This window comes from Scaptodrosophila lebanonensis, unplaced genomic scaffold, assembly GCF_003285725.1.
Source record: "Scaptodrosophila lebanonensis strain 11010-0011.00,11010-0021.00 unplaced genomic scaffold, SlebRS2 tig00000053-arrow-pilon, whole genome shotgun sequence".
NCBI classification, from domain to species: Eukaryota; Metazoa; Arthropoda; class Insecta; order Diptera; family Drosophilidae; genus Scaptodrosophila; species Scaptodrosophila lebanonensis.
The window spans coordinates 2,577,256-2,603,282 of record NW_022060548.1 but is presented as its reverse complement, the minus strand read 5'-3'; the positions used below and the strand labels follow the sequence as shown (position 1 = coordinate 2,603,282).

Genomic DNA, 26,027 nt, shown 5'->3' with positions numbered 1-26,027 from the left:
ATATAGAAAACACGTTATGAAATACCGCAGCTGAGGTTTTTTACTATAACTGCATTGAAATCTGCACAGGCTTCTTTAGTTTAAAAACAAACCACACAAAAAAACAGAGTTTGTTTGCCAGTCATGTGGAAAATGGAAAATCAGCGCAAAATGAATGTGGCTTTTAGGTGTGAAATAGAACGTGCTGGCATCCAAACAAAACAAAACAAAACACATTTTAAAGGCTTCAACATTTAGTATCACATTCCAAAGCAAACTTTAACTATGCAGGTATTTCGCTTAAGTTAAAAGCTAATTATAGGCAGCAACAGAACAATAGCGAGCTGAAAAATTATGATAAATATATAAATATATTGTGCATTAATTGAAGGCTGTGGGGACATTATTGCATATCTTATTGGATAAAGTGTACAATAAAGTTAAAAGCTCTCCTTTAAGCAGTAAACGTTTCCTACACTATTCTCATTTGGATTAATGCTCAAAAAGCTTAAGACAGCTTATAATATATAAAGGCTCTGAATATTTTAAGCAAAATTTAATATTTCTGCATTATAAAAAGCTACGTGTGTTATTTATTTATTATTCCATTTCAATTATTCAAAAAAACAATCCCAAGTGGGAATGAAGATTAAATTTATTCTTAGAAACTGTATATTCCTTATCTTCAATATTTCTGCATTCTAAAAAGCTTCGAGTCCATTTATTATTCCATTTTAATTATTCAAAAAAACAATCCCAATTGGGAATAAAAAGTAAGTTATTCTGAGAAACTTTATATTATTTTTTTCAATATCTCTGAATTCTAAAAAACTACGAGTGCCATTTATTATTCCATTTCAAGTATTAAAAAAATTATAGATAGATAGAAAATAAATGGTAAAGAAAGAAAATGATTAGACAACAGTGTTTGCAACTACATATATTTTTACCCAAATTAAAAAAGGACGGACGAAATGGTAGATATTTATTTTACTAAGCTTAAGTTGCTAATAATTTCCATCACAGAAGATAAATTATTCATTTGTAATCGCCTTTTCCAGCATATTCACAGTACTTTTTTCGTATCCAAATACGAATATAAAATGCAATATTTAAATGCCACGATGTCATATAAAACAATATAAAAAGCGTATAGTATGTAAGTACAAAGGATATTTAATTATTAACTCAAACGAATATAGGATTGATTTGAAAGTACTCGTACATGCGCATAAAGACAACAATACTTGCATGTAGCTTTCAACTCAATTATAATCAAATGGAATATGAAATGCCTTTATCTGTGTGTGCAGGCGAATCGGCATTGACACACTTACAAATCCACGCAAATGCGTTTTTGAAGTGGCAACAAAGGCGGAGCCTAAACGCAAATGTTGCAAGCACTTAGGCACTGCATAATTCACGCAACAAAACAAACTTTTCCATGTTCAAAAGTTGAAAACTGCTTTTACATTTACATGCACGCACGCATTATGCGCGTATATGTGAGGGAGAAATCCTTTGTGCTCAATAAATTCGTTGCGTATTACTCGATTTCAACTTTGCAGCAAATCAAATCAGAACTCACACGTTATGCGTGCGCTATATGGTAGAAAGCCTTTGGCACGGTTCCTTTTGTGCAAAAATATTTCAATGCCTACGCCTCTCAGCTGCACACACAGACAGAGACAGACGCCCAGCACAACTCCTGATTATATAACACACTTATGTGAATATGAATATGCTGTTGGCGCGCTTTTCAGTCTCTGTGCGTAGACGGATGGGGGCAACCAATTCGCACTGCCTGTCTATCTGTCAGTCAATCTTTTTGCTTGGCTTCAATTAAAATCAAACAGAAATCAGAATGAACATACTATGCAAACATACCTATTTTCGATAACACTTTTCTGTGCCTATTTGAATGTGTTACGGTGAATCTTCTCAGTTAGAAAATCCGAAAATAATGACAATATTAATATGCGAAAATACAAAAGTTACAAAAACCTATTAATTTAATGAATTTAGGGAAAACGTTTAGTGTAAGTTGAGACAATTTAGTTTCACATTATTAGAAAAAAATCCATGCTTAAGAACTGAAATATTATTAGAATTATATATAAATTTAATTTGTAGAGCTGCTGAATAATTTTTAAGAATTTAAAAGGCATTCCTCATAGTAATACAAAAAGGAGCACAAGCCCTGCGAACGTCTGTCATTTATTTAATAGTTTTTTCTATATTAAAAATCTATTTAAAACAAAATATTGTTCCTACTTATGAACTCATTGCATTAGCTAATAAATTTTAAAAAATATTCAGGACATATTTCGAAGGTACACCCATTTTTACTGTTCCTTTAACAAGATTAAAATTTTGCGTTTTTAAACAATATTGGTCTATAAATAATAATTTATCAAGTTGTAAGTCTTATCTAATCTGTGCTATACAACAATAGTATTGCTTATAAATAAAATCTTCTCAAAATAAAGATGTGTTTAAATCACGAATAGAACGAATTAAGCAAAGTTTTATTACAAATTTTATTATTATTTATTTTATTTTTTATACAATTACTATTCTATTCGTCTTCTACTAAAATAAAAACTTGACTTATAAGTATGTATAATAAAATAAAAAAAAAAGAAGATAAGTAATAAACAGGCTTGGTAGTATGATGTGCCTATGTAAAAAAAAAAAATTGTATAAAACTTAATGCGTGCACATTTCTGTGTACATATCGATACTGATAATAAACAAATTTATGGCTTTGCGTAGCCGCCTTTCGCCCCCAATATTCGATTTGAACATGTACGCTCAAGCTATGAAGTTTCACTTTTGAATAGTTTATTTTATATACGGGTTGGATATCGAGGAGTTTGACTGTGACTGTGTATGCCTCCGATGCTTTTGTTGTGTCGGAATTGAAAAAATTTCTACACAATAGCCTGGCAGTCAGCAAAGGGGAATGTAAAAGGAGAAGAGTGGCTTTTAAAGTTGTGTAGGTGTTAAGCGTGTATCTGTCGAGAGCAACGCATGTGCAGCTGATTGTAATTGTTGTTGTTGTTATTGCTGCTGCCGCTGCCGCTGCTGCTGTTATTGTGTTGTTGGTGTCGCTCAGGCACAAAGGTGTGAAAAATTTGAAATTAATAACATTTGCGTACATTTGACATGAGGCACCACCAGCGTCAGGGTCGGCATTTTAACGCGCACATAAAGCTTTATGCGCCCGTCGTCATCGTCATTTGATGGCTGACACTCCCACTCCCTCTTCCACTTACATACATTGTATGTGCATGTATGAATGAGAGTGTGTGCGTATAAGCCGCGTATATATTGTATGTAACCTTCAACTGCCACTCGGCTGCGATGCTTGAAACCATTTTTTTTCTCGTTTTTTCGTTTTTTGTGTTCAGCCCATTCTGCAACCATGACACACCAGCAGCAGGAACTGCCCTCCCGCTTCCAACATGCAAAGCATGTGCACGCGCTACAGCTTTGCTTTCTTTAAAATTCAAATTAAATTTGATTTCTCTTTTCTTTTTTTTGAGCGTTCTACACATTTTGGCGGCTTTAAAGCAGCGCACTGAAAATTTGTTGCTGTTATTTGGCAATTTTGTGAGTTCCTTTTACGGCTCTCCTGCCACCATGCCACCATTTGGCAAATGGCCGTATACAATTTTGCAAGCTATATGTATGAGAATGTATATTGTAAAAGAATTTTTTTGTTGAGCACTTGCATATTAACAAGTTGTTTAACGTGTTCGCAGTACAAGAGTTTATGAATTGCTGGATTTTTTGCCCAATCGATAAGTGGTGGGCTCGTCAATTTTGCAGCTAAGGAAATTGGGTTTTGAAGCAGAATTGTATGGAAATCAGATGACCAATTCGGCTGTCGTCTAAAATATTTTCTATTGGCATTAAAAATTGAAGCACTCATAAAAGTACACAATTTTGTAGACCATAAGAAAGAGGCACTCAAATTTGATCTCATTCCGTATTTGCTGAAAGCATTTTTATGTAATTAGCTGTTTTATAATATATGTATATCTGTGTGTTTTCTATTAAATTGTTATTTATTAAAAATATAAATTTAATTTATTTTCTTGAAACAGAGTATTTGCAAAAAATAATTCAATCAGTGGAAAGCTTAAATTAAATTTAATATACACATACAAAAACAAATGATCAAAAATTGAAAACAAATGACGGCGAATATGCCAAACTATTTTACTACGCCAACTACTTTTACTTTCGAAAATAATAATAATCGTTAGAAACTATAAGAAGATTTAATATTTTTAAAAACAGACCCATCATGTAGGCAAAAATGTTTTTTATTGTGTATAGGTATTACTAAAAGGTTGTCATATTTAGAAATAAAAAATTTGAAAACAACAAATTTGTGCGAAACGTTGTTCAGCGTACAAGAATAAGGAGCCCAAAAAAGTAGGCAACACTTTTTTATATCTCACACTATTAGCAATAAAAGTGAGTTAAAAAGCTTACTTTTGATTCCCACAAGATCAAGAAGACAAAATCTAGTACCCCATTACCAAATATTAAATAAATAATGTCCCCATTTCTCCAAAACACGTCACAACCTGCCAAACTTTTTGGCATGCAAAGACGTTGAAAGCGCAAAAACGCCCCGAAGCAGCAACAGCAAAACCAACACTAATACTAATACACCAAGCTGCGCAATTTGCATGCGTGGCTGCCATCATATGAATATGTTTACACTTTACACTTACGCTTCTTATTTCTCTATTTTACATTTCATATGACGTACAACAACAACAATGAACAGGCATGAAGCCTCGCATTAAGAATCACTTTCGTGCCCATCAACTGTCGATTTGGCTGCGTCTGATACCCGAACTACATCGCGCCGGAATGGAGGATGTGATAGCTAGGCATAATCTATTTCGCAATCACGATGATATGGACTTGTACGAGGGACCTGTTAAACCGGATCCATTTGGTATATCAACAGCAACGTCATCGTCATCGTCTTCATCCTCATCGCGTCTTCTCCTCATCGATGAGCAATTGATGATGAAGAAGGGACGCGGCATGAATGCGTCAGCCTATTTAAATGGCATATTGGGTGGTAAGTAGGAGGCGTCAGTGACACCCTAACCTAAGCAATACAAATAAGCCAAAGCAAAGTTGCCGTCAACTGTTTGTAATTGGTAGCATTGCCAAAGTGTTCTTGCTGTTGTTGTTGCTATTGTCGTTGCCCTTTGGTGCCGTTTGTCGTTCACACAAATGTCAGAGGCTACCGAAAGCACGGCAACCATCTCCGTGACTCTGGCTTGGGGTTATCTTCTGGGCAAATATATTTTGTGTGTGGGTGTGTGTGTGTGTTTTTGTCTGTTTTGGTTTTCCTAACAGACCGACGACGGCAGTCAAAAGGCGTGCGCTTGTCAGTCCGTTAGATACCTTTGGCTAAAAACAACAAACGAGAGCGTGCGCGACGACAAACCCCAAAGGCACTCAGTTACTCAGCGCTTGCACTCAGAAAAAAAAAAAAACCCCCAAAACAAACTCTACAGACAAACTGAGATAATGCTTAGCAATTTGGGTTTAAATGAAATTTTGTTGTACAATTTTATAAATTAATGTGAAAAAATATCCCAAATAGGCCTTAAAATGAATTTTTATACTAGTAAGGACCAACGTGTTTTTAAAATTACTTTTCATGATTTTAAGAAGTTCGAATATTTTATAATTTTATAATAAAGCATTTACTATTTTTATAAAATTCATTATTAAGTTAGAGGTTAAATAACGAACTTATATTTCAAAAACAATTTTTTTAAATATATATATATATATATTTTTTATTTATTTATATTTATTTATTACTTTTATTATATTTATACTGAGCACTATTAGCTTAAACTTTAACTAAAGAACTAGGACTTCAAAATTAAATAGAAAACCCTTATGTTTTTTCTCTGTGTTGCTGACTGCTGTCTGTCTATGAAGCTACCTTAATGTCTGCCCTTTTAATGCTCCTGCTACTATACATATAAATGTTTGTTGGGCTTGTCTCATTTTTTGCTCTTCCAAATGCGCTGCACTTGTCATTTAATACATTTGACAAAGGCAAAAGGCAATATCTTAGCTTCAAATTTATTTGCCAATACCGTCTGGGTCTCTGACGTTGCCCGTTTGTCGAAATGAATCACCATAACCCACCATAACCCACAATAACAAGTCCTTCAGTTAGATACAGTCTGACAGTTGCTTGCCTCAGCAGTTTTGATTGCCTTTTATATCGTATCATGTGACCATGTCAGATTGTACACAGTTTCCATGAAATTTAACAAAGGGTTGCCAAAAAGTTTTTGCACAATAAATTACTTTAATTTGTGCATATTAGCGCATCAGTTTATCACAAATGCTAATGAATTTGAGCGCCAATGCGCACTAATTGAGATTTTTGGTTTACTTTTAACTCTGTTTGCTATGTATTTGCAACAATCATTATGATCATCATCTGGTCAATAAGCTTTAGCCATTGTTTGTGTTGCTTTGTTTTGTTTTTAATGGTGCGCAAATTGAAGATTTTATCACTTGGTTTGATGGGGCAGCGTAATTGCTTTTGTTTGCAGATTGCATGAATTGTAAATTCAGAAATTCCAGTTAAGCATTATCATAAATAAATCGATTAAACTGCAGCAATAAATCATTACAAAAATTTGTAAAATGTGGGATAATACAAGTTACGTTACATAGGCTGACATACAAATAAAAGCCCAATTAACTTGGTATTAAAATAAGCTCACTCACATTTATATTTAATGTAATGTGGTGGAATGAAATTGAAATTTAAGTGCTTTTTAAATTCTGTTTTAAAATGTTGAAAATGGTAAAGCAACACAAACTATGGTAACTATGCGCTTGTTCTGAAAGTTAATTTCATTTAAACAAAAGGACTTTTCTCACTTTGTACTATGTGCTCTACACTCTATAGCATTAAGCAGATGTCTCTCTGGTACACAGACTTTGAGTTGAACTACATGATACTTCCTTCCTAAGAGGTTTCATTAACACACACCCAAGCCCTAAAGTAACCATCAAAAGCAAACAAGCTCTAAAACTGCACTAAAACAACATTTCAATAATTTTTTAGTAATTTACATGACGTGGTTACTTAACTAACCCTCCCGGCTATTGCGCCATCAGCTAATGCTTTTTGCATTCGCCAACACACGCACACCATACACTCTTAGCCAAAACTGCGGAGAAAGTTTCCGTCTAAATTGACTGTCTTAGTTTTGACTTTGAGATAAGCAATGACTGTGGGAACTAGAAAGGAAATTGCACAGTGGGTTGTAGAAAACTAGTCTCAAAAGTTGACCATAACTTAAAAAAAAAATATTTTTTATTTCTAAAATAAAATTTTTTAAAACTTTCAATGAAGATTAAGTAGTCGGAAATGTGATTTATTCTTTATATTCAGAATTGATTGTAAAAATTATGTAAATAAGAGAGCTCTATCTAAATAGTAAGATGCAAGTTCAAACTATTCCATAATATTGAAAAGCGATTGAAAGTAATATTTTAAAATAAGTATGTGTTGAAAGTTATTAATAAAAAGCTTTGATCTGATATGTATCCCCATAGCTAAAAATTGAAGACTGTTGAATCTTAGGCGAGCTACCAAGCTTGGCACGGAAATGAGGGTAATAGCTTTGATAGAATTATTAGGGGAAAAGGGTAAAAGTCTTATTTGTTTTGGTTTTAAAACCCTATTAAACAAATAATTTTATTATTAATGTTCATTCAATTCATACATAAAACAGTACTTGCTAAGCACCCAAATTCCAATAATTAATGCCTACACCTAAAACTTTGTTGTCTGCTGAAGAGTATTCCTTATAAAGCTCTTTGCGTGGCAGAAGAAGAAACCTCCTCTCATTTCACTATAACCTCTTATATTTAAACATATGTCTATGCAACTCAACTCGCGCGTATTTATTTTTTTCATAATACCATAATGCGCTTACACAAAATTCATAAGACCTGAAATAAGATTTTCAAGTCAAAATTATTTTGCCCACGATTATTTCACTCCACTGTCCGCTAGAGCTGGCGGGTCTCAGCTGCCCCTGTCGACCAATGTTACTTGCCTCAGAACTTTCTTCAGGCAGCCACGCCCACAAGTATTTGATGTTTGAGTTGCCGAGGCAGTCGTCTCTAAGCTTTGCCGCACAAGTTACGCTTGTTACCGTCGCCGAGCGCCAATGCCAAAGCAGCTGCTTGAGTTGTTGCACTTGGCGCTGCTGTTGCCAGTTAGCAGCAGCTGTGGGGACAGTTTATTAAAAAAAAATATATATAAAGCAAAAGAAAAAGTACTGCTGTTGCGCTGCTACTCGGCAAAGTTTGCTGTTAATTTAGGGTAAGTGTTAAAAAAGTTCTATATTTGCGCTGCTTAAACGAGTTTTATATAAACTGGTTTAATGAGTTTTCAGCTTGGCGACAGAGTGTATAAAATCCTACGCACTGTTTGCTTTTGTGTGTCTGGGATTAACATGACTTAAGAAAAACCCGTTTGCATATGCAATGGGCATAAAAATAATGCAAACCTTTGCAGAACCCACACATGCCAGGGATGTATGTGGTCTAAAATATAAAATGATTGAGTCACAATATTTTTTTTTCTAGCTCCACTCTTCCCATATATATTAAAATACTATATGTTACACCTTCACAGAGAAACGTTGATTTGGCTTTGTTATAAAAAAGCTGCAGGTCTCGCAAAACGTATTACATAATAAACCAAAATTATTAAAATAAATATTTTATTTGCTCATAAGTTCAAAATAATAATTAAAATAGTTCATCATTAATTATTATTTAAAATAAAAATGTTTGTGTAATTCACAAAAACAACTCAGCTTTTACAATAAATTTATTCCGATTACTTTAACGTTAGTAAACATTGCACTACAATGTACTATGATTTTTAACGGAGGGAATTTGTACCTTCCTTTTGAGCGAGTTGCGTTGGCCATTCAGTTTTGTTTCCAGCCCTGTCTCAGAAGTAGATACACATATTTGTTTAAATGTCATGAACTTAGGCACAATGCACGAAAAAGGTTACACTGCCCGCACACACTTAATATGCTATATATATGTACATATCTATATAATAAATATATATGTTTGTGTGCGTGCGTATAGATTACAGTTGAGTGCATTTTCAAAAGTCAGCACACTCCGCACAATATAAATTCAAAAGCCAAGCCGGTCAGCCCGTAAGTAAAGCAAGCCAGCAAATAGCCATAGTGCACAAAAAAAGGGCCACAATTTCAATAAGCAAAGCTTAAGGACGGCAAAATTAAGGCACATGGTCATTTTCACTCCCAAACACACACATACTCGTTCTCCTACTCGTACACACACACATGAAGATACACAGCTGGAGGCCAAATGGAAACATCATGGCTTGTGTTTGAGAGCACAAAATGCCAAGTTTGCAATTTGCAATTTAACTTCAACCGACGACCACAAAGTGAAGCAAACACAGTGTGACAAAAGTACCCCACTGCCTAGGCCCAATATCTCCGCCAAATTCTGTTTCTTGATAGGCAAACAAGACCCGTCGTTAATGCTCAAGTGTTGATTTGACGTGAAGAGTCTGGACATGGTCATGGGTCCTGGTTCCACTTGCTGGGTTTCGTCTCAAGTTTTTGGCAAATACTTGTGCCAAAATGTTGGTAACAAATTTCTTTAGAATTTGTTTTCATTCGATTTCGGTATGTTTCGCTTTGATTTTTCGGGCCATAACCCTTGCTGTGGGTATGTGTGAATGTTCTAGCATCACATGGCGTATGCGTAATATTTGATTTGTTGCGTTTACAAGTTATTAAATTTGCACATGCGTCTGCAAAAACTGTGCTCATAATTTCCAACAGAGTTAAACGTTACAGCATTTTATTATGCGTGTGTGGCTGTTTGTGCATGCAACAGTGCGTATACGTCATAGGTATTTCGCAAGCTAATCAACAAGAAAGTTCAACTATTTGATATTCTTATCCACTCGTGCATTATTAATATATTGTATTGGTGCCTTAAATGTGAAAAACCACAATATGTAATTGCATAAGCTTGAATTACTCATACGACGTGTGGCGCCGCAACAGTAATCAATTATGCCATCATAGCTGGAAAGAGTGATTTGTTATTTTATTTATTGTTCTTCTGGTGATGAAATCGACAAAGATACTCAGTCCTGAAATGCTTTAATAAGTTGTATAGATATCCAATATTCGACATATGTGCTTAAAGAGAATAAATAGATTATCTAGCCATATTGCTTTATAAATATGATTTTTATTATTCTATTTTTTGATGCTGTTATTTACCGAACTGCTATATAAACTGCTTTATATGATCTTCAGATGAATACAAATATAACATTTAAGAATAACCTTTTTTTGCTTGTACATTTCTTTTGAATTATATAAAATATTTGATCTAAGCTTGGGCTTAAAATCTAAAGATAGATGTAGTTGCTTTTCAGCTATATGGTTGTCCTTCCTTTAATGGCTTTAAAATCAACTGCGTTTCATTCTTTACTCTATTCGTGTTCGCCCGCTTTCAAGTTATTTTTATGCCACGCTTTGCGCAAAATCAAGATTCAGCTGCTAGTCTCTGTAGCACTGCAACTAATCACCAAAACCAACAAACACTAAGAATATGAAAGGAAGAAAACAAGAATCTGCCTCAAACCACCCTCTGCACTTAGAGCAACTAAATCTAAGCCTGTACACAAGCAGAGAAGCAAACAGTCGGAAAGCAATGAGCGACACTCAAGTGACTTGTGGCGAGGTTGGTGGGGATGTGGATGCTAATGGCACTGGTGTTGGTTGAACCACAGCAGCCACCAATGCCACAAAACACAAATGTTCATTTCAATTAGTGCAGGAGCATGAAATGCTACAAAACTAAATCCGGCCATCAAAACAAACTCGCAGCAAGCAAAGAAGAGAGCACAAGCAGAAAAAAAACCATTGAAAAACGCAGCAGTTGGAAGATGATAAAATAGCTGAAATGCGACAAACAGCTGTCAACTTGACAGTCGACGATGTAGGCAGCGGCAACAAGACCACAAACTTATACTCACATACACAGACAGAGACACACCCACACTCACACACACACACGCGCACATAAGGACACTGAGGCAGGCACAGTGTCATATGGACTCGACATACTTTGATATGCTTTTCATTTGCGTTGACTTCGCCAACTGCGCCAACGTTGTCTTCACCTCGACGACGCCTGAGGTTATATACAATGCGACTCGTGACTTTGGCCGAGAGGAGAATAAGACAAAAAAAAAAATAACCATACACTTGCACACTCACGTATCGTTGAGGTATAAAGCAAAAACTGGAACACACAAAAATATTCAACTAAAAGCCAAAAAATCCGGGCAAAGTCTCAGTAAACAAAGCGACCACACAAATCGAAACGAAAAGCGTGCAGACGTGCAGCGCCAAAAAGAAAATGCAGAAAAAAACCCTAAGCGGAAGTTTAAGTCGGTCATGAAAACACAGAAAAGTGTTAAAGTGCTTCAGTTTTTATATTACCGACAACTATTCGTTCTTTTATATTTTCATTTCAACTTGAACAATTGAGTACGTGAAAAGGTTCCGAATCTTTTTTTTATTTATAATCATATAAAGCAAAAAAAAAAGCGAAAGGAAAGATAACACCACTGAAAAATTAAGTTGATATCAATTTTGATTCAACAAAAAATTCTTTAACTATTAATTTCATTATTAATCTTAATTATACTACAAAAAAATTTGGTTGAATTTCTTATCAGTGAGACCTAATGTGAATCCATAACCCTTATATTGTGAATTTCATACCAGAATGTGAAGCTTTACATTCCCACTCCCATTGTTTCTTTTTACTTGCTAACTGCTTATTGTACAAGTATCAAAAAAAAAAGTTATCCTATTAATATTAGTGTTATATATATTTTCTATTCCCCATTTTAATAAACTGTTACATAACATTAAAGGAATTATAAAATCGTACATTTCGCTGTCATCCATAATGATATTTATTTGGCCAAAAATAAAATAAGCCATATGCTAAATGCATTATCAATACGCTTTTGCTCTCAACGGCAAATGCTTTAATATGCGCGATAGGCATTGTTTAAGCTTCCTTTATACATATGAATGCCGAAAAATATGAGCCACAACCTCAAGGCATGGCACAAACAGCTGCCTGTCTCTCCACAAACTAGGTATATAGTACGTCATATTGTGGGCTGCTTAACCTGACCTAAATTCCGGTGAAAATGAGAATCTAAAACAAAGCATAGAGACAGACAGCTTTGGGATTTACTGTAGATTAAACACGCCAAGAGTAAAATATTGTTGCTGCTGTTCAACTACAACTCTGTCTACTTTTTGAATACAACTGATGATAACTAAATCAAATGATAGTTTAAGTAAAGCAGAGAATATGGAAGAAACTATCAACCGCAAGAAGTTCAAGCAAATTGAAATACTTTAGAAATGTGCTGAGTCCCGTTTCACTTAATACATAATCTCTTATTAAATACCTTCCATTTTTGGTTGGCCCCAAACCTTGGGCATCAGCTGCTGCTAATGTCTAATTTATGCAAGGTCGTTTACTTACTCATTCCCCCAGTTTGATTTTAACTAGAGATGTGCGTGTCAAAATCATGACTTTCTTCCACTCTTCAGAATTTTTAGAAAGGTTGTCACGAGACCTGATATACAATTAGGAGATTAAGGCTATCAGAATTATCCTACTGATTCAACAAGAGCACAGAATATTAAATTACTGGATAATTCGATAAATCCCTGTAGACTAAGATATATCTAGAAAATTTCTCTTTAACCAAAATAGGATTTTTTTTAAAAACCAATGATTTATTAAAACTGTATTCCAAACTACCTTTGTATACTGCTGAAGTCTTCAACTTTTCCTGTAGACAATATTTGCCTTACGAAACATAAGTCATAAATAATCTTCATTGTTACAGCGTTACAGGAAGCGTAAAATAAGAACAGATCCATCTATTATTATTCTCCTTGTCTAAATTTCCTCACTACACAAAAGATTTTTCGGAAGCTGATAAGCTTTCATTTGCTGGCTTATTATTTTTACAACTTTTTAGACTAAAGTCTGCTTTGATTTAATTTCCACGCCAATATAAGCAATCAATTGTTGAAGTAGTCTTGAATCTTTCCACTCATGCACATCTCTAATTTCCAGCTTGCTAGTCAACTGCACCCTCTTGTGTTCAGTTTTGCATTCGCAACTTAACTTGATTTTATAGCTGGCTTTTTTGTCATTCCACTAATTAAAGGCACATTTTGCATTAGGTTGACGGACGGAGGGACAAACGGACCAACTGACTGACTCACTGACAAAATGGCCGACCAATGCGCAAGTCTCCTGGCTTTGGTTATCTGACTCAAGTTTTTCAGGCCATGTGTCCTCGTACACATAATTATCTAGGGTCCTTGAACGCATGCGGGTGGTTGGGCAGAAAATGTAACTCAAGCATTTTACTCGGTCGCCGACAGAACGAAATTAAAATAAAAGGGAATTAAAAGAGAGACAAACTGGCAGGCCAGAAAAGAAAAACACATATACACATATATATATTTTATGTATATACAAGTATAAACCAAAATGTAGAACGTATTTCAACTTGGAAATAAATGCAAAATGAAGCGTAATGATAAAAAGCTTAGTTGGGGGCATTTTGAAATGGACAATTGTATGTATGTATGTGTGTGTGTGTGTGTATGTACAAGGCCATCCCTGATGTCTAAGCTTTCTATGCAGGGGCTAACATTTAACTGGTTAAGCAATTTTGCAAGGGGTCTCTGCAATGGCAGCCCCTCCCAAGGGGCTACGTTTTAAGTGTTTGCTACTTGAGCAGCCTAAGTGACAGCTTGAGCGCTTTAGAATTGGCATATGAATGGGGCAGGGGCTTAGAACTGTGACCAACAGCAATTGGCTCTTCATGCTTTAGTCTAGCGTGCACACGAGGGCTGTCCAAAAACATTTGGTAACAGGGCAGTCAAATTTTGATTGAAGTCAAACAAAGCTGGCAAGCAAGAATGTATTTTTGAAATATTTCCAATAATTTAATATAATTAGCAATTTATATTGATCAATTATGAAATGGTTTTATTTCAACAATACGTTACATTATTCATATATGGAGCTTTCTTTATCGATTCATAAAAAGTAAGCAGTAATAAGGAGTTATGGAACATAGAAGGAATGATGAATAAATGTTGATTTTAGAAACGTTGATGAGAATTTTTTATATTTTATGTCTAACAGAATTTTACCAACTGCTTAGGGATGTGCAACTGTCCAATTTTGATATATTTGATATTAGAATCCAGATAGTTCGTTTTACGATAAAAATAATAATACCTTTTTTATTCATATACTTGTATGTGCCAGGGCTATTTTATGAAACCAAGGGTCTTATTCCTAGCCTGAAATTTGATTTGATTTCTTTCTTGAAAGTCTTAACAGCATTTGAAGATCAAAGCACATATGCAAAATTGCATTATCAAGATTAAATCAAATTATGTTAAAATATTTTTAATATTCTGTTTCTCAAAACCAACCTCGCATATTAAAGAAATTTTCATAAATTTTGCATAAAGAGCTTCAGAAATAAAATGGCACATTTGAATACCAATTGCACAGCCAATTCAAGCTGACAATATTCTCACGGTTCTACATGTATATACTTGTAGATCATATATCACAAAAATATTGCCAATGTAATTCAGTCATGCTGATTAGGGCGTATATTCGTTATATTTATGCAAAATACGTACAAGTCTTTAATCTTCAAGCATAACTTTTATAAATTGTTTGATATGCAGAAAATTGAAAAGCAAAACTTTACAGACAAATACAAACGCACACACACATACAGTGTGTGTAGTATATGTATATAGTATAAGTGTGTGTGTGTAAACACTTGGCATAAAACAATACAGCGTAGGAAGCACTCGAGGCGCAGACAGCACAAAGAGACAAAGCAAAAACAACTACAACAGCAACAATGCATAAGAACAACACTCGAGCACAATGACAAATACAATTTAAACGTAGGAAACTTCAAAAGCACTGAAGCACATTTGTTTTGCAGACATTTCATTCTTATTTACCTGAATCCATACACACACACAAGCAAATACATACTACATACTACATATGTATATACACATTCATGTCAAAGAAGCCGATGTACGGTAAAGATATTTAAATACAAAAGTTAAGAGTCGGTTTGTGTGAGAGCTGCAATATCTGACAACAAATCGTCAAGCGCAACATCAAAGCAAACACACGGCTAACAACAAATTACTAACACTAATTTGGTGTGAGAGCTGCGATATGTAATTCGCAAAGTTTTTTGGTTGTGATATAACAATTTCAGTGAGACAACTTGTTGGTTTAGTTATGAATAATAATAATGACTGCAGATAAAATATTAAAAATAATATTGGCAATCTACCGGAGTGAAATTAAGGTATATCAAATATTTATTCACGAAAACAAAGTAAATCAGATCAGTTAAATGGACAAAGTTAATGAACAATGAAAACAAACACATTAACTCTCAAATATAAATAAACAACTAAGCTATAAAACTTAAATAACTTATAGTTGGCTGGACAAAACAGGACTTATAAATGTGGGATTGGGTCTATTTAACTAGTTTAGAGAAATAGACTTGTGGGTTTTATTTATAATAATGATTTTAAATGAAACTTTGAAATCGTCTTGATCCGATTAGTCACGTTTTTTCGTTCTTAGCTCTTCTTTTCGACTCCTATCGTCAGCTCACTTCCCCTTCTCCCTTTGGCTGTGGCGGACTGTGCATAGATGCCAGACCAATCCCTCTTAAATAACTTTTTTATTAATATTATCAAATATGTATATAAAGAAAATGACAATGTTTAATTAATAATTAAATGGTTCAAACAAAACCCCATAGTTTTATAAACCAATTATTTTTAAACAAAACTTTTATTTTCCAAGTACATTTAAAATATCACAGTTAATGCTTAAATGCCAACCGATTGTTAGCTTAAAGATAAAACTCTCAATTGAATTGTTTTAATTTGAGAATGCAAAGCCCAGAACTGAGAATTCTTTGCAGCTTCACACCCACATATGCCTACAAATGCATGCAACAGAAAGCATAATAAATGAACATCTCTCTTTCTCGCTCTGTCTTTTTCTCTTTCTATCTCGGTCTGCCTTTGCATTGTGGCCTGCAGTGACTACCGTGGAGCCGAACAACATGTATACGACCTGTATACCCATTGGCGGCGGCAACTACACGGGCGCAACCGGTGGCGTTTTTGCGCCCACAACGCTGGCCAATGCGTCCACAGATACGCTGGCATCCGGATTCGAGGCAGCCGGGTATGCGGCCTACTCGACCGCACTGAGCGTCACAATCGCCATCGGCTGCAGCTTGCTCATATTGAATGTCCTGATATTTGCCGGCGTCTATTATCAGCGGGACAAGACGCGACTCGAGGTGAAGACGCTGCAGAAGCAGTATCAGCAGCGTAGCTTGCACCAGCAAGTGCCGTATCCACCGGAGCCCATAAAACATGCACACTATCACATGGGCCACTCGCAGAGCGCAAATGTTATTGTCGATGTCGAGAATCATGGCGACCAGACGGCTGCGGCGGCGGCGGCAGCGGGGCAGGCGGCCATGTTGCTGCAGGCGGCAGCGGTAGCTGCCTCATCCAACAATGATGTGAAGCCGCCGCCACCGCATATATGCGCCAACACGGGCATGCAATTGCAGCAGCAGCAACAGCAACAACAACAACAGCAGCAGCAGCAGCAACAGCAACAAGGCGGAAGTGGAAGTTTGGTTAATAATGCAGCCATGGATGGGGGAAATGCCATGGGATTGTGTTCGGGCACGAAACAAATAGCAACGACAGCCGCACACGATGCTATGTTGGGCAATGTCACCTACAGCACTACAAGCAAGCAACAACAGCAGCAGCAGCAGCAGCAACAACAACAACAACAGCAGCAACAGCGCGAACATATGCAAATCAAAGGCATGAGCGGCACGCAAACCTTTGGTCGCAACAACAACAATACAGGAATGGGTGGTGCTGGTGGTGGAGGTGGTGGAGGTGGTGGAGGTTCAGGCAACGCCTCGGTTATTGTATCAGGCAGCACTGTTAGCTATAACCCCGGCATGATGACTCTACCGAAAGCTGGCACATTGCATCATGCAGCTACACTGAATTATGCGCGCAATACGGCCGCCCTAAATTTGGCAGGCGGCGGCACCGCACTCGTCGATAGTCGCGGCAATGTCCTTCTCACTGGCAGCGCTGGCATCGGTGGGGGTGGCGGTGGCGGTGGTGGCGGAGATTGCATGACTTTGCCGCGCAATCTGGCAGCGGCAGCGTCACGGCACAATCCAACAGCAGGTGAGTGAGCCTCCTCTACTACCCACATTTCTTTTATTCACATCAAAAACATACCACTTGCTAGCACGTCTTAAGTGGAAAAAGCCGGGCTGCGAAAATAGCGTGTTGCCTAAATAGGAAATCAAGAACTGCTCTCTCAGCTTAAATGCATACTTTCTACATATGCACTATACATATATTCTTAGTATGTATGTACGATTATATCGAAATTCGGCGTAATGAGTAATGAAAGGCTTTACAGTTCAAGTTTCAGGCAATCTAGGAACCAAATTCTTCATTTCAGTGCAATTTTGTGAGATTTTCAAAATATTTGAAGAGGCTCGCCAACTATCAATACCTGAGTTAACTGAAGTAAATATTTTGAAAGATAACTTCTACATATATTATAATTGTCAAATGAATCATACAAGTTGTTATTATTTATTTATACTTTTTTACTTGGTTGGTTAGCACAAAAAACGACTTAATTCCTTCATTAAATACTGGGATACTTGTTGGTTTCTTAACAATTGAACAGGATAATAGTAGACTCTATAGCCGCAGTTCCTTTACATGATTTCTCGCAATTGGATTTGGTGACACCAGTCGAAATGTTTTTGCCTGGGCCAAAAAGACGACCTCTTACCTTAAGCAAAGTTTGGTTTTGGGATAAGTTTGGTTTTGTGATAAAGTATCTTAATATAGCTATCCTACAATCCAATCGATTAATCGATTTTAATAGATAATAATTTCTGATTAAATCTCCACAAAATAGAAGCATTTTAATAGATAATAATTATTTAGTAAATTATCAAAACTGTCCGATAAGCTGACCTTAACATGTCGGTTTAATTTCTACACCTTAATATATATATTTCATATCGTGAAAACGAAAACCTCTATTAAATTGTATGATTTCAGAAAATAGTAATAGCAAAACTGTTTTTCTAAATAACAAACTGGTGCCTGCTTAATGTTATATAAACATTTGTATGGCAAAGAGGCAGCTTTAATTTATTTCGTTCAAGAAAATGTCACGAAAGAGAAGGAAGGACAACCAAACTAGGTGCCACCTTACTCATTCAGAAAGCGGTATAGTTTGTTGAAGAAACATTGAACCAAGAATACCAAAGTAATTTCTCCTGCACAGCCTCAATATTTTTCTGATGTATATTGGATTGAGGACACCACACATTCTGTTCTCTGCCCAATATTTATTAGTATTTAAAATTATATATTGCTCTATCAGACCTAAAAAAATAAAAGCATCAAGCCATTTCTTTGAACTTCATAGCAGCTGTGCCTGCGCACATAAATCAATTGAAGAAATTGCAATATTTTAAAGTACATTAGGCTACCCCCGAGAGAAAGATTAAGACGCACGAACTTTTCCATAACTTAATGAAATTGAAAAAATGGCGAAACACAGCAACCACAAATGCAATTGAATGCAGGTATTCTTTGGATCGAATATTTCGACCAATGGCAAACGTACACATAAAATCCAAATATATATACTACATGCTACTACGTAGCATATGTACATAAGTATAAGGAGAAACACCGAAGCAGAATGGAACGATAGCAAGAAAATATTATGGCAAACAAGCTGCAAACTGATAAGATTTCATTTCACCATAAAGTGTTTTTTCTCTCTGTAGCAATGGCGTAAAAAAATTGCAATTCATGTTCCTTTGATTTTTCTTTTGTTGCTGAAAAGTGCACAAATAGACTGGACTTTTTTTTAATTTCCCGACCATCTCGAAATATAACACAAAGCTGAACATTATGAGAGGGCTCCATATCCGCAAACAAAGCAGCAATCAATTTTTATAACTCGTAATGACACAATAGTAGACTAGGTAGTGCTGGAATGTAATTCTATTTTCATAATAGACGACATACGTTTCCAACAGCCAGTTGCCTAAAGAAATTTGTAAAACTGAACATTTAAGAGCGAATGGGTACAGATTGGGAACGATTCTCCACGTTCAACATATTTCCAATAAGTAAGGTATGTCCAACATATTTCCAATTAGTAAAATACTTGTGCATTTGTTATGCTTCTGCAAATCAAAGCAAATGATATCCATATATAAAAAAAATCCATCCATTCCATCTGTAAAGTAAGGCAAACCTTGAATTCCAAGGCCTTTCACTTTATCCACAAGAAATCAATGCTCCAAACCAAAATATCGTTTCCTTACCATAAAAAGAATCGATTATATCTATTTTTATTTTAATTATAGGTTTCTTTAAGAAACTTTAATATATTCTTTCGGTTAAATTAAAAAATCAACTTTTATGTAAATCTTAAAACTCATTTTGTCATTTGTCAGAAATAGTTCCAGAACCGCTTCTGTACTAACTTTATTGAATACAAAAACTACGAAAAGCTTAAAAATTATTATTTAGTATATAAAAGATTTCTTTTGAAAGTGTTGTCTTCCAACTCTCTGTTCAATTTAGCTTCACTATTTCCGGGCACCATCCCGAGCCCAACAATATATATATATATATATATATATATATATATATATATATATATATATATATATATATATTTATATATATATATATATATATATATTTTTTTTTTTTCTTTTGCCTAACCCAACACACATAGAAGATTTATTCTATGTGCAGTTCAATGAGCGTCTTTTGAAGCCTCAAGTACTCTCAGATATAACATTTGCAATGGGTCAGAACCATTAGACACTTTAAGCTCAATTTAAAGCGCTCAAAGAACAATGCCAGTCAGCCTCTTATAACACAGCTGGTCTCTTATATAGAATATTCGCAAACACAAAAAAAATACAATAATCGAAATGTATATGAAAGAAATGACGAAGCAACTTTGGCGAGTGCCCCACGAGCCACACATAAATTTCCTGCAGAATCACCCTAAACAAACACAACATACATATTGCTCAATCAAATTGAATGACCTTCGTGCTGACGTTCTAGAATACAGAACGGAAAAAAGCAAGCAAATCAAGCGAACCCAACTAAGCCTAAATATGTCCGCGTGAAAATTGAAATTGTACTAATCAGCCAGAGACGCCTTAAAGCCCCCAGTCAGGGGGTGGCATGATTGGGTTCCTTTGCCAGCGTCCTGGGGGCGTTATCGTACACGTGTTATGTGGACAAGAGAGAATAAATATTGCACAATGGATAAAATTACGAACAAATCCTTAAAAAGTGCATCTTCTTTAAAATCCGAAAGAAGAAGAAAGTTCAACAACAGTTTTCCTTTATAAAAGTCTATCTTCACTTTTAGAGATCTTTGTGTTACTGGATTTAAAAGTATTTAAACATTTTCATTCCACTAAGAAAGATTTTAAAATCACTGAGAACAGCGAACTGCTTTTCATATTTTTTTTTTAAGAATTTGTTTAACTTTAGGCATTTCTTTTTAGCTTATAAGATTGTCATTTATATTATTAGAATAGTCACAGCTATGGAGATTACATTTTTAAGCAGAAATTCTGAACTTCTAAAATACAAAAGCTAAATTTGTTGTATTTGCGTCTAAAAAGATGAATTTGTAAGCGTATTAAGCCGAAATATTTTAAATATATTTTGTACATTTTGTAAACACTAGCCAAAAGAATTGTTTTATTCTTCGAGTGTCTAAAATATATTAATCTGTCCTAGGTCACGTACTACAATCGCTACTTTCTTATTGCTATCTTATCATGAATTTAAAAGCATTTTTTAGTTCACGGCGGATCCAAAAACTATTTTTAGATCATATCGCTCATATGACAACAAGAGTATATGGATATAGGAGTTCTCACATTGTCCATCGAATGGAAGCCTCGGTGCAAAGTTTCATTTCGATAGCTTATCTTATAAGTATATACCCACAACATCTGGTCTAACATTCTTCTTCAAGGTCACACAAACCTGTACATCACAAAGAATATACCCTTACATTTTTTCAGTAAATTCCATACTTCCAACATGTAAAAGCTTCTTTACATTTTATGCAATCACAGCTTAACATTTTTTTCCCCACTGTCCATATTGGAAAACGAAGGAAAATATGTACAAGGCGGAAAAACATTTACGCTTCGTCGAAGTTGAACGCACTTGACTTTTGACCACAGTTTGGTGTCTGACAGCAGGACATCTAATCCGTCGGCGGTCGGTGGAACGCTGAACACTGAATGGCGATTTGCAGGCGAGCTTAAAATGCTGACCATGACGGAAACTGTTGTAAAAATTATGCTTGAATGGTTTGCCGAGGCTGGAACAGTATTTTCTTACTTTCCAACATGTGCGTTTTATTTCTTGTTTTGCTTGATGGACTGTTAAATGGCATTGTTGTTGGTGCAGCCCTTGTTATTGTTGCTCCCATCAGTTATCAGTAGGCCCAATGAAGTTATAATAGCACTTAAATAAATATGCTTCGATAATACTCATAAAATTCCACTGCAACCAAATAGAGTTGGCTACAAATGCCTGTGTCTAATAAAAAACCCTCTTGACATAAACATTATCCGTCGGCATCACAGTCACGACATTGATTTTACGATAATATTTTCAATTTCGATCTAAAGCCCATTTTACGATATGATTTTCTATTGCGCAAACTATAATTTTCCAAGGTAAAAAGGACGGTCGGGCCATAAAACGTTCAGCTATTTAAGTTTGCCGCACAAAAACAATAAAAATGATATAAAACTGTCTTGTTAGTTTAAGGCACGACTCTTGCATAATAAAACGCAAAACATTTATTAGGGAGTGGGACAGGTTGCCATTGAGTTCTGGTTAAAAAATTATGATTCCATTCATTTCATTATATTGAATGAAGGTTGCCGCAGTGAGCGCCTGCCTGTTGTTGACATTTTTGTTCATAAATAATATTTCAGCAATCGATATAAACGAATAGAAGAGCTGTGTTGAGGAGGGGTTGAGCGGCACTTTCCTGAGCATGACGGAATGCAATTGTTTCGACTGTTTGTGAAATAAATGCCTCTGGAAAAAAAACCGTCTCTTTTTCTCGTCAAACTCGCAAATTGCATGTGGGCTTTGTTTATACACACATACTCGTAAGTGTATATGTTTGTTTCTGTGTGTATTTATGCTGGTTCTTGATAAACATTGTGGCTGGGCGCCGAGTTTAGGCAACAAATTTGTGAGTGGGGCAAACATTTTTTTAAAATATCCTTTAACTATTAAATGCTGAAGCAATAAATTGCAGCTTTTTAATCAAAGTATCTAATATCATCTAAAAAACTTCAGGAAGTAAAATCAGGCTAGGTTCGATTACGAGAAAGTTAAAATTCATTTTCAATGTGAATATTGCTCTTGTCATAGAAATGTCTTCTGAATTGGATTTAAGTTCGCACCGAACTCAGCTATCTGCTAAGCCAAATTTGATTTTCCAAGAATAAATGAGTGGGAATATGGCACGTATAGCAAGTTCTATCTTGAAAGTTCCATCAATTTCTCTTCCATCCATGTTCTCTGCATAACGAACTTTATATCACATATAAGGCTATATATATACATATATATACAAGTATTTATATATGTATTCAAATTATTGATAATTTACAGGACTAAGCGCTTGGCTGGTAGCTTTAAGCCTACCGCCTTAAGTAAATCAAAGCCATAGAAAACTCAACTCAATTATCTCCTCTTCTATATTTAGATCTGCACACAATTTTGTCCAAAGACCAATACTACTAAGCTTTCTCTCAAACAACTTCCAAATAATTAATTTCCAACAATGATGATTATGATTTGTTTTCATTTTCTAAAAAAAGCTCATTCCACGAATTTGTATCTTCAAGTCTTGCTACCCTCATCATCCAGTGCTGTCAGTAGTAGAGCATGAACCATAGAGCCTATTCAAAACTGTATTTAGCTCAAAGCCAGTCAGTCGATTCCATAATGGCGACATGCGCATTCAAGTGCTGTCAGGACAAGTCGAAAGGATTTCACAATCCAACGGCTTGAGCAGGTTCATGCTCTTGACGGCTACATCAACGTCAGCGAAGCACTTGACAGTACATCTAATTGTTGTTCAATCAAAGAAAACATATACAATAATACAAGTAGATAGCAAATGTACGAGTATATCTGGATAGCAGGCAAATTTTAAAAATAGCGCGAAACGAATGTGCTTAGAATATATTTAATATAATTCGGTACACTTAAAAAAATCAAGTAAAATTTTTCAGTTAACTATACATCGGGAGATTTCAGAATGACATTTGCATTATTATTTTAAAATATATACATAATTTCATTAGAAAGGTTCATACAAACGGACAGATGGCTAGACGAACGACATGTCTACTTGTATGTTCTACCACTAACATATAATTGGCGTTTAGACTTTTTAGTAAATCCTTTCTAATAACCCATTCAGACACAAGGTGTACAAAAATCTTTAATTCTAGTATTGTACATTTATATTTGCATAAAATTTAAAGAATTTCAATCCAATATACAACATTTGAAAGTTACTACTATTACCATAAAAAAGTCACCTAGACAAATTCAAGATTTCCATTTCAGTTCTCTTGCTCTAATGCATGCTATGTTTATCATATTTGTTGTTGCTGCTTATTTAATTTTACGCGACTCCGCCGATGTTTCGCGCCTTAACGGAAGCGGAAACTGTGTAGTGGCTAAGAGCATGAGCAGAATGGGCTCCCCACTTCGCCATTATCGTTGTGCTCCCCATCATCGTGTTGTGCTTGTGCTCGCACCCGTTCTTATACACCATCGTCATAGCCTTGCCTTCGTCCATGTCTCTGCCACCTCCTTGTCAGGTGCTGGCATTGTCGGAAGTGGAAAGTGTTTGTGCGTCGGCATTTCTGCGCTTCTTGCATTATTTATAATTATTGCGAATTTTCATATAATTATGCGTAGGCGCTGCCGGCGTTGCTTTTGTTATTTTTTTTTTTATGTTGTTTCTTTCCAACAGCAGGGTCGTGCATTGGTGTTTTTCTTTTCTTTTTTTTCGTTCAGTTATTTATTTAAGTGTGCACAGCTGAGGTCAGAAGCGCAGGCCTGGTTGGGGGGAAGGTTGAACAAATTTTAAGCACAGGCTATAAATATTAAAGTCACCTTTAGTAGCCGTCCTCGCTATACTATATTTTGGACACTGTAAAGTTGTGTTAAGGCTGCAAAAGATGAGGGACGAGGAGGCAACTGCGGCAGCAAAATTACAAATCCTTGCGTAATTGATGTTTGTTGTGAGATTTTCCTGTTTTATGCTGTGCACTCAAGCGGCACATTATCAGTAATTGTTGTTGTTGATGCTGTTTTTAGTTGGGCAACTTGGCTTAAATGAAATGCTGATGTTGTTTAAAAGCAGTTTAGTGCTTAATTATGTACAGTTCTCCAAAATTTCGGTTGGCCTACAAAAGCACGCTTGAACTTTGAAGAAACATTCAGTTTTTGCACAATACAATTAATGTTTTTTTTTCTTAGAAATATAACAGAATAAAAATACAAAAGAACGCAAGCGATGCTGTTCTAATACAACAAAAATTAAAGGGATAGCTGGTGGTTGCTAAAAATATATTTAAAATAAAACTTAATAAGAAATCATTACATATTTAGGATTGAAAAATGTTAAGAATAATGTTAAGAATAAAAGCCAAAATATTTCTGAAATTCAAATACAATATAAACTGAAGCATAGAATATTTAAAAGTTGTGCGTGTTAATATCCTAAACATCTCAGACAGCCCTAATGATGACTACCATCAGGAATACTTATAGAAGAGCATTGGAAAATGAAATGTCGAAATTTAACTTTAACACTTGAAATTTAATCACAAAATTACTTTCACCCAAGGTTTCTTTTAAAACTGATTTTTTGTTAATTGTAAATATTTTATGGCAATTTGAAATACTTTCATTTCCAATTATCGAGCCCGATTTGAAGGCTTGGACGCTTCTAATGCTCTTATGGCCATGGAGGACGCCCCTACTTCTCATTTAAGATTCCAATCGCTCAACTTCATTTCCCAATTTCTGTGTTTCTGCTTATGCAAAAGGTCGCTTTGCCTCTGCCGATTATGGTTTAAATAAAGGTATGAGTACTTTGAACTTTTTTTCGGCCAAAATTTGATTACTGACTTATAACTAAGCCTGCCAGTTTGGCTGCGCCAGCTTTCATTCAAACGAAAAAAATGCCAGTCTCAGCATTTTGCTTTAATCATTTTCCCAATACTTTTGAAACTCCCGGCAACAATTTCGTTTTAACATTTTTCATGTGCCTCTTTTTCGAAAAAAAAAAAAAAATCATGAGCATAGAAATGAGGGGAAAAAAGAGACTTTACATAAACTTTTTGCGCCTATAATTCACATAAATGCCAAGGTTTAAGCGAAAAACCAAAAGACAAAACCAAAATCCAGCCGGAAAAAAAACGAGAGCAGCGGTAGTTGGGCAGGCAAGCAAATCAAACAAATTGAGTAAAAACGATGAAGCGTAAACGCTTTTTGCTGACATGTTCATATGGCAGCGGCTGCTGGCAAAAACCATGCTTAATATAATAAAAATAAAGCAGTGCCAAA

The 26,027-nt window shown here is 35.3% G+C and overlaps 1 protein-coding gene across 1 annotated transcript in view; it reads left to right on the top strand.

The window, feature by feature from the left end:
* The window catches only part of LOC115623785 (neuroligin 4-like), a 48,798-nt gene that overhangs the window by 11,120 nt on the left and 11,651 nt on the right, over positions 1-26,027 (top strand). Inside the window, exons 8-9 of the mRNA XM_030518326.1 lie at positions 4,787-5,089; positions 16,311-17,501. Of these exons, the coding sequence (XP_030374186.1) occupies positions 4,787-5,089; positions 16,311-17,501 (1,494 nt within the window). The remainder of the gene's footprint in view (positions 1-4,786; positions 5,090-16,310; positions 17,502-26,027) is intronic.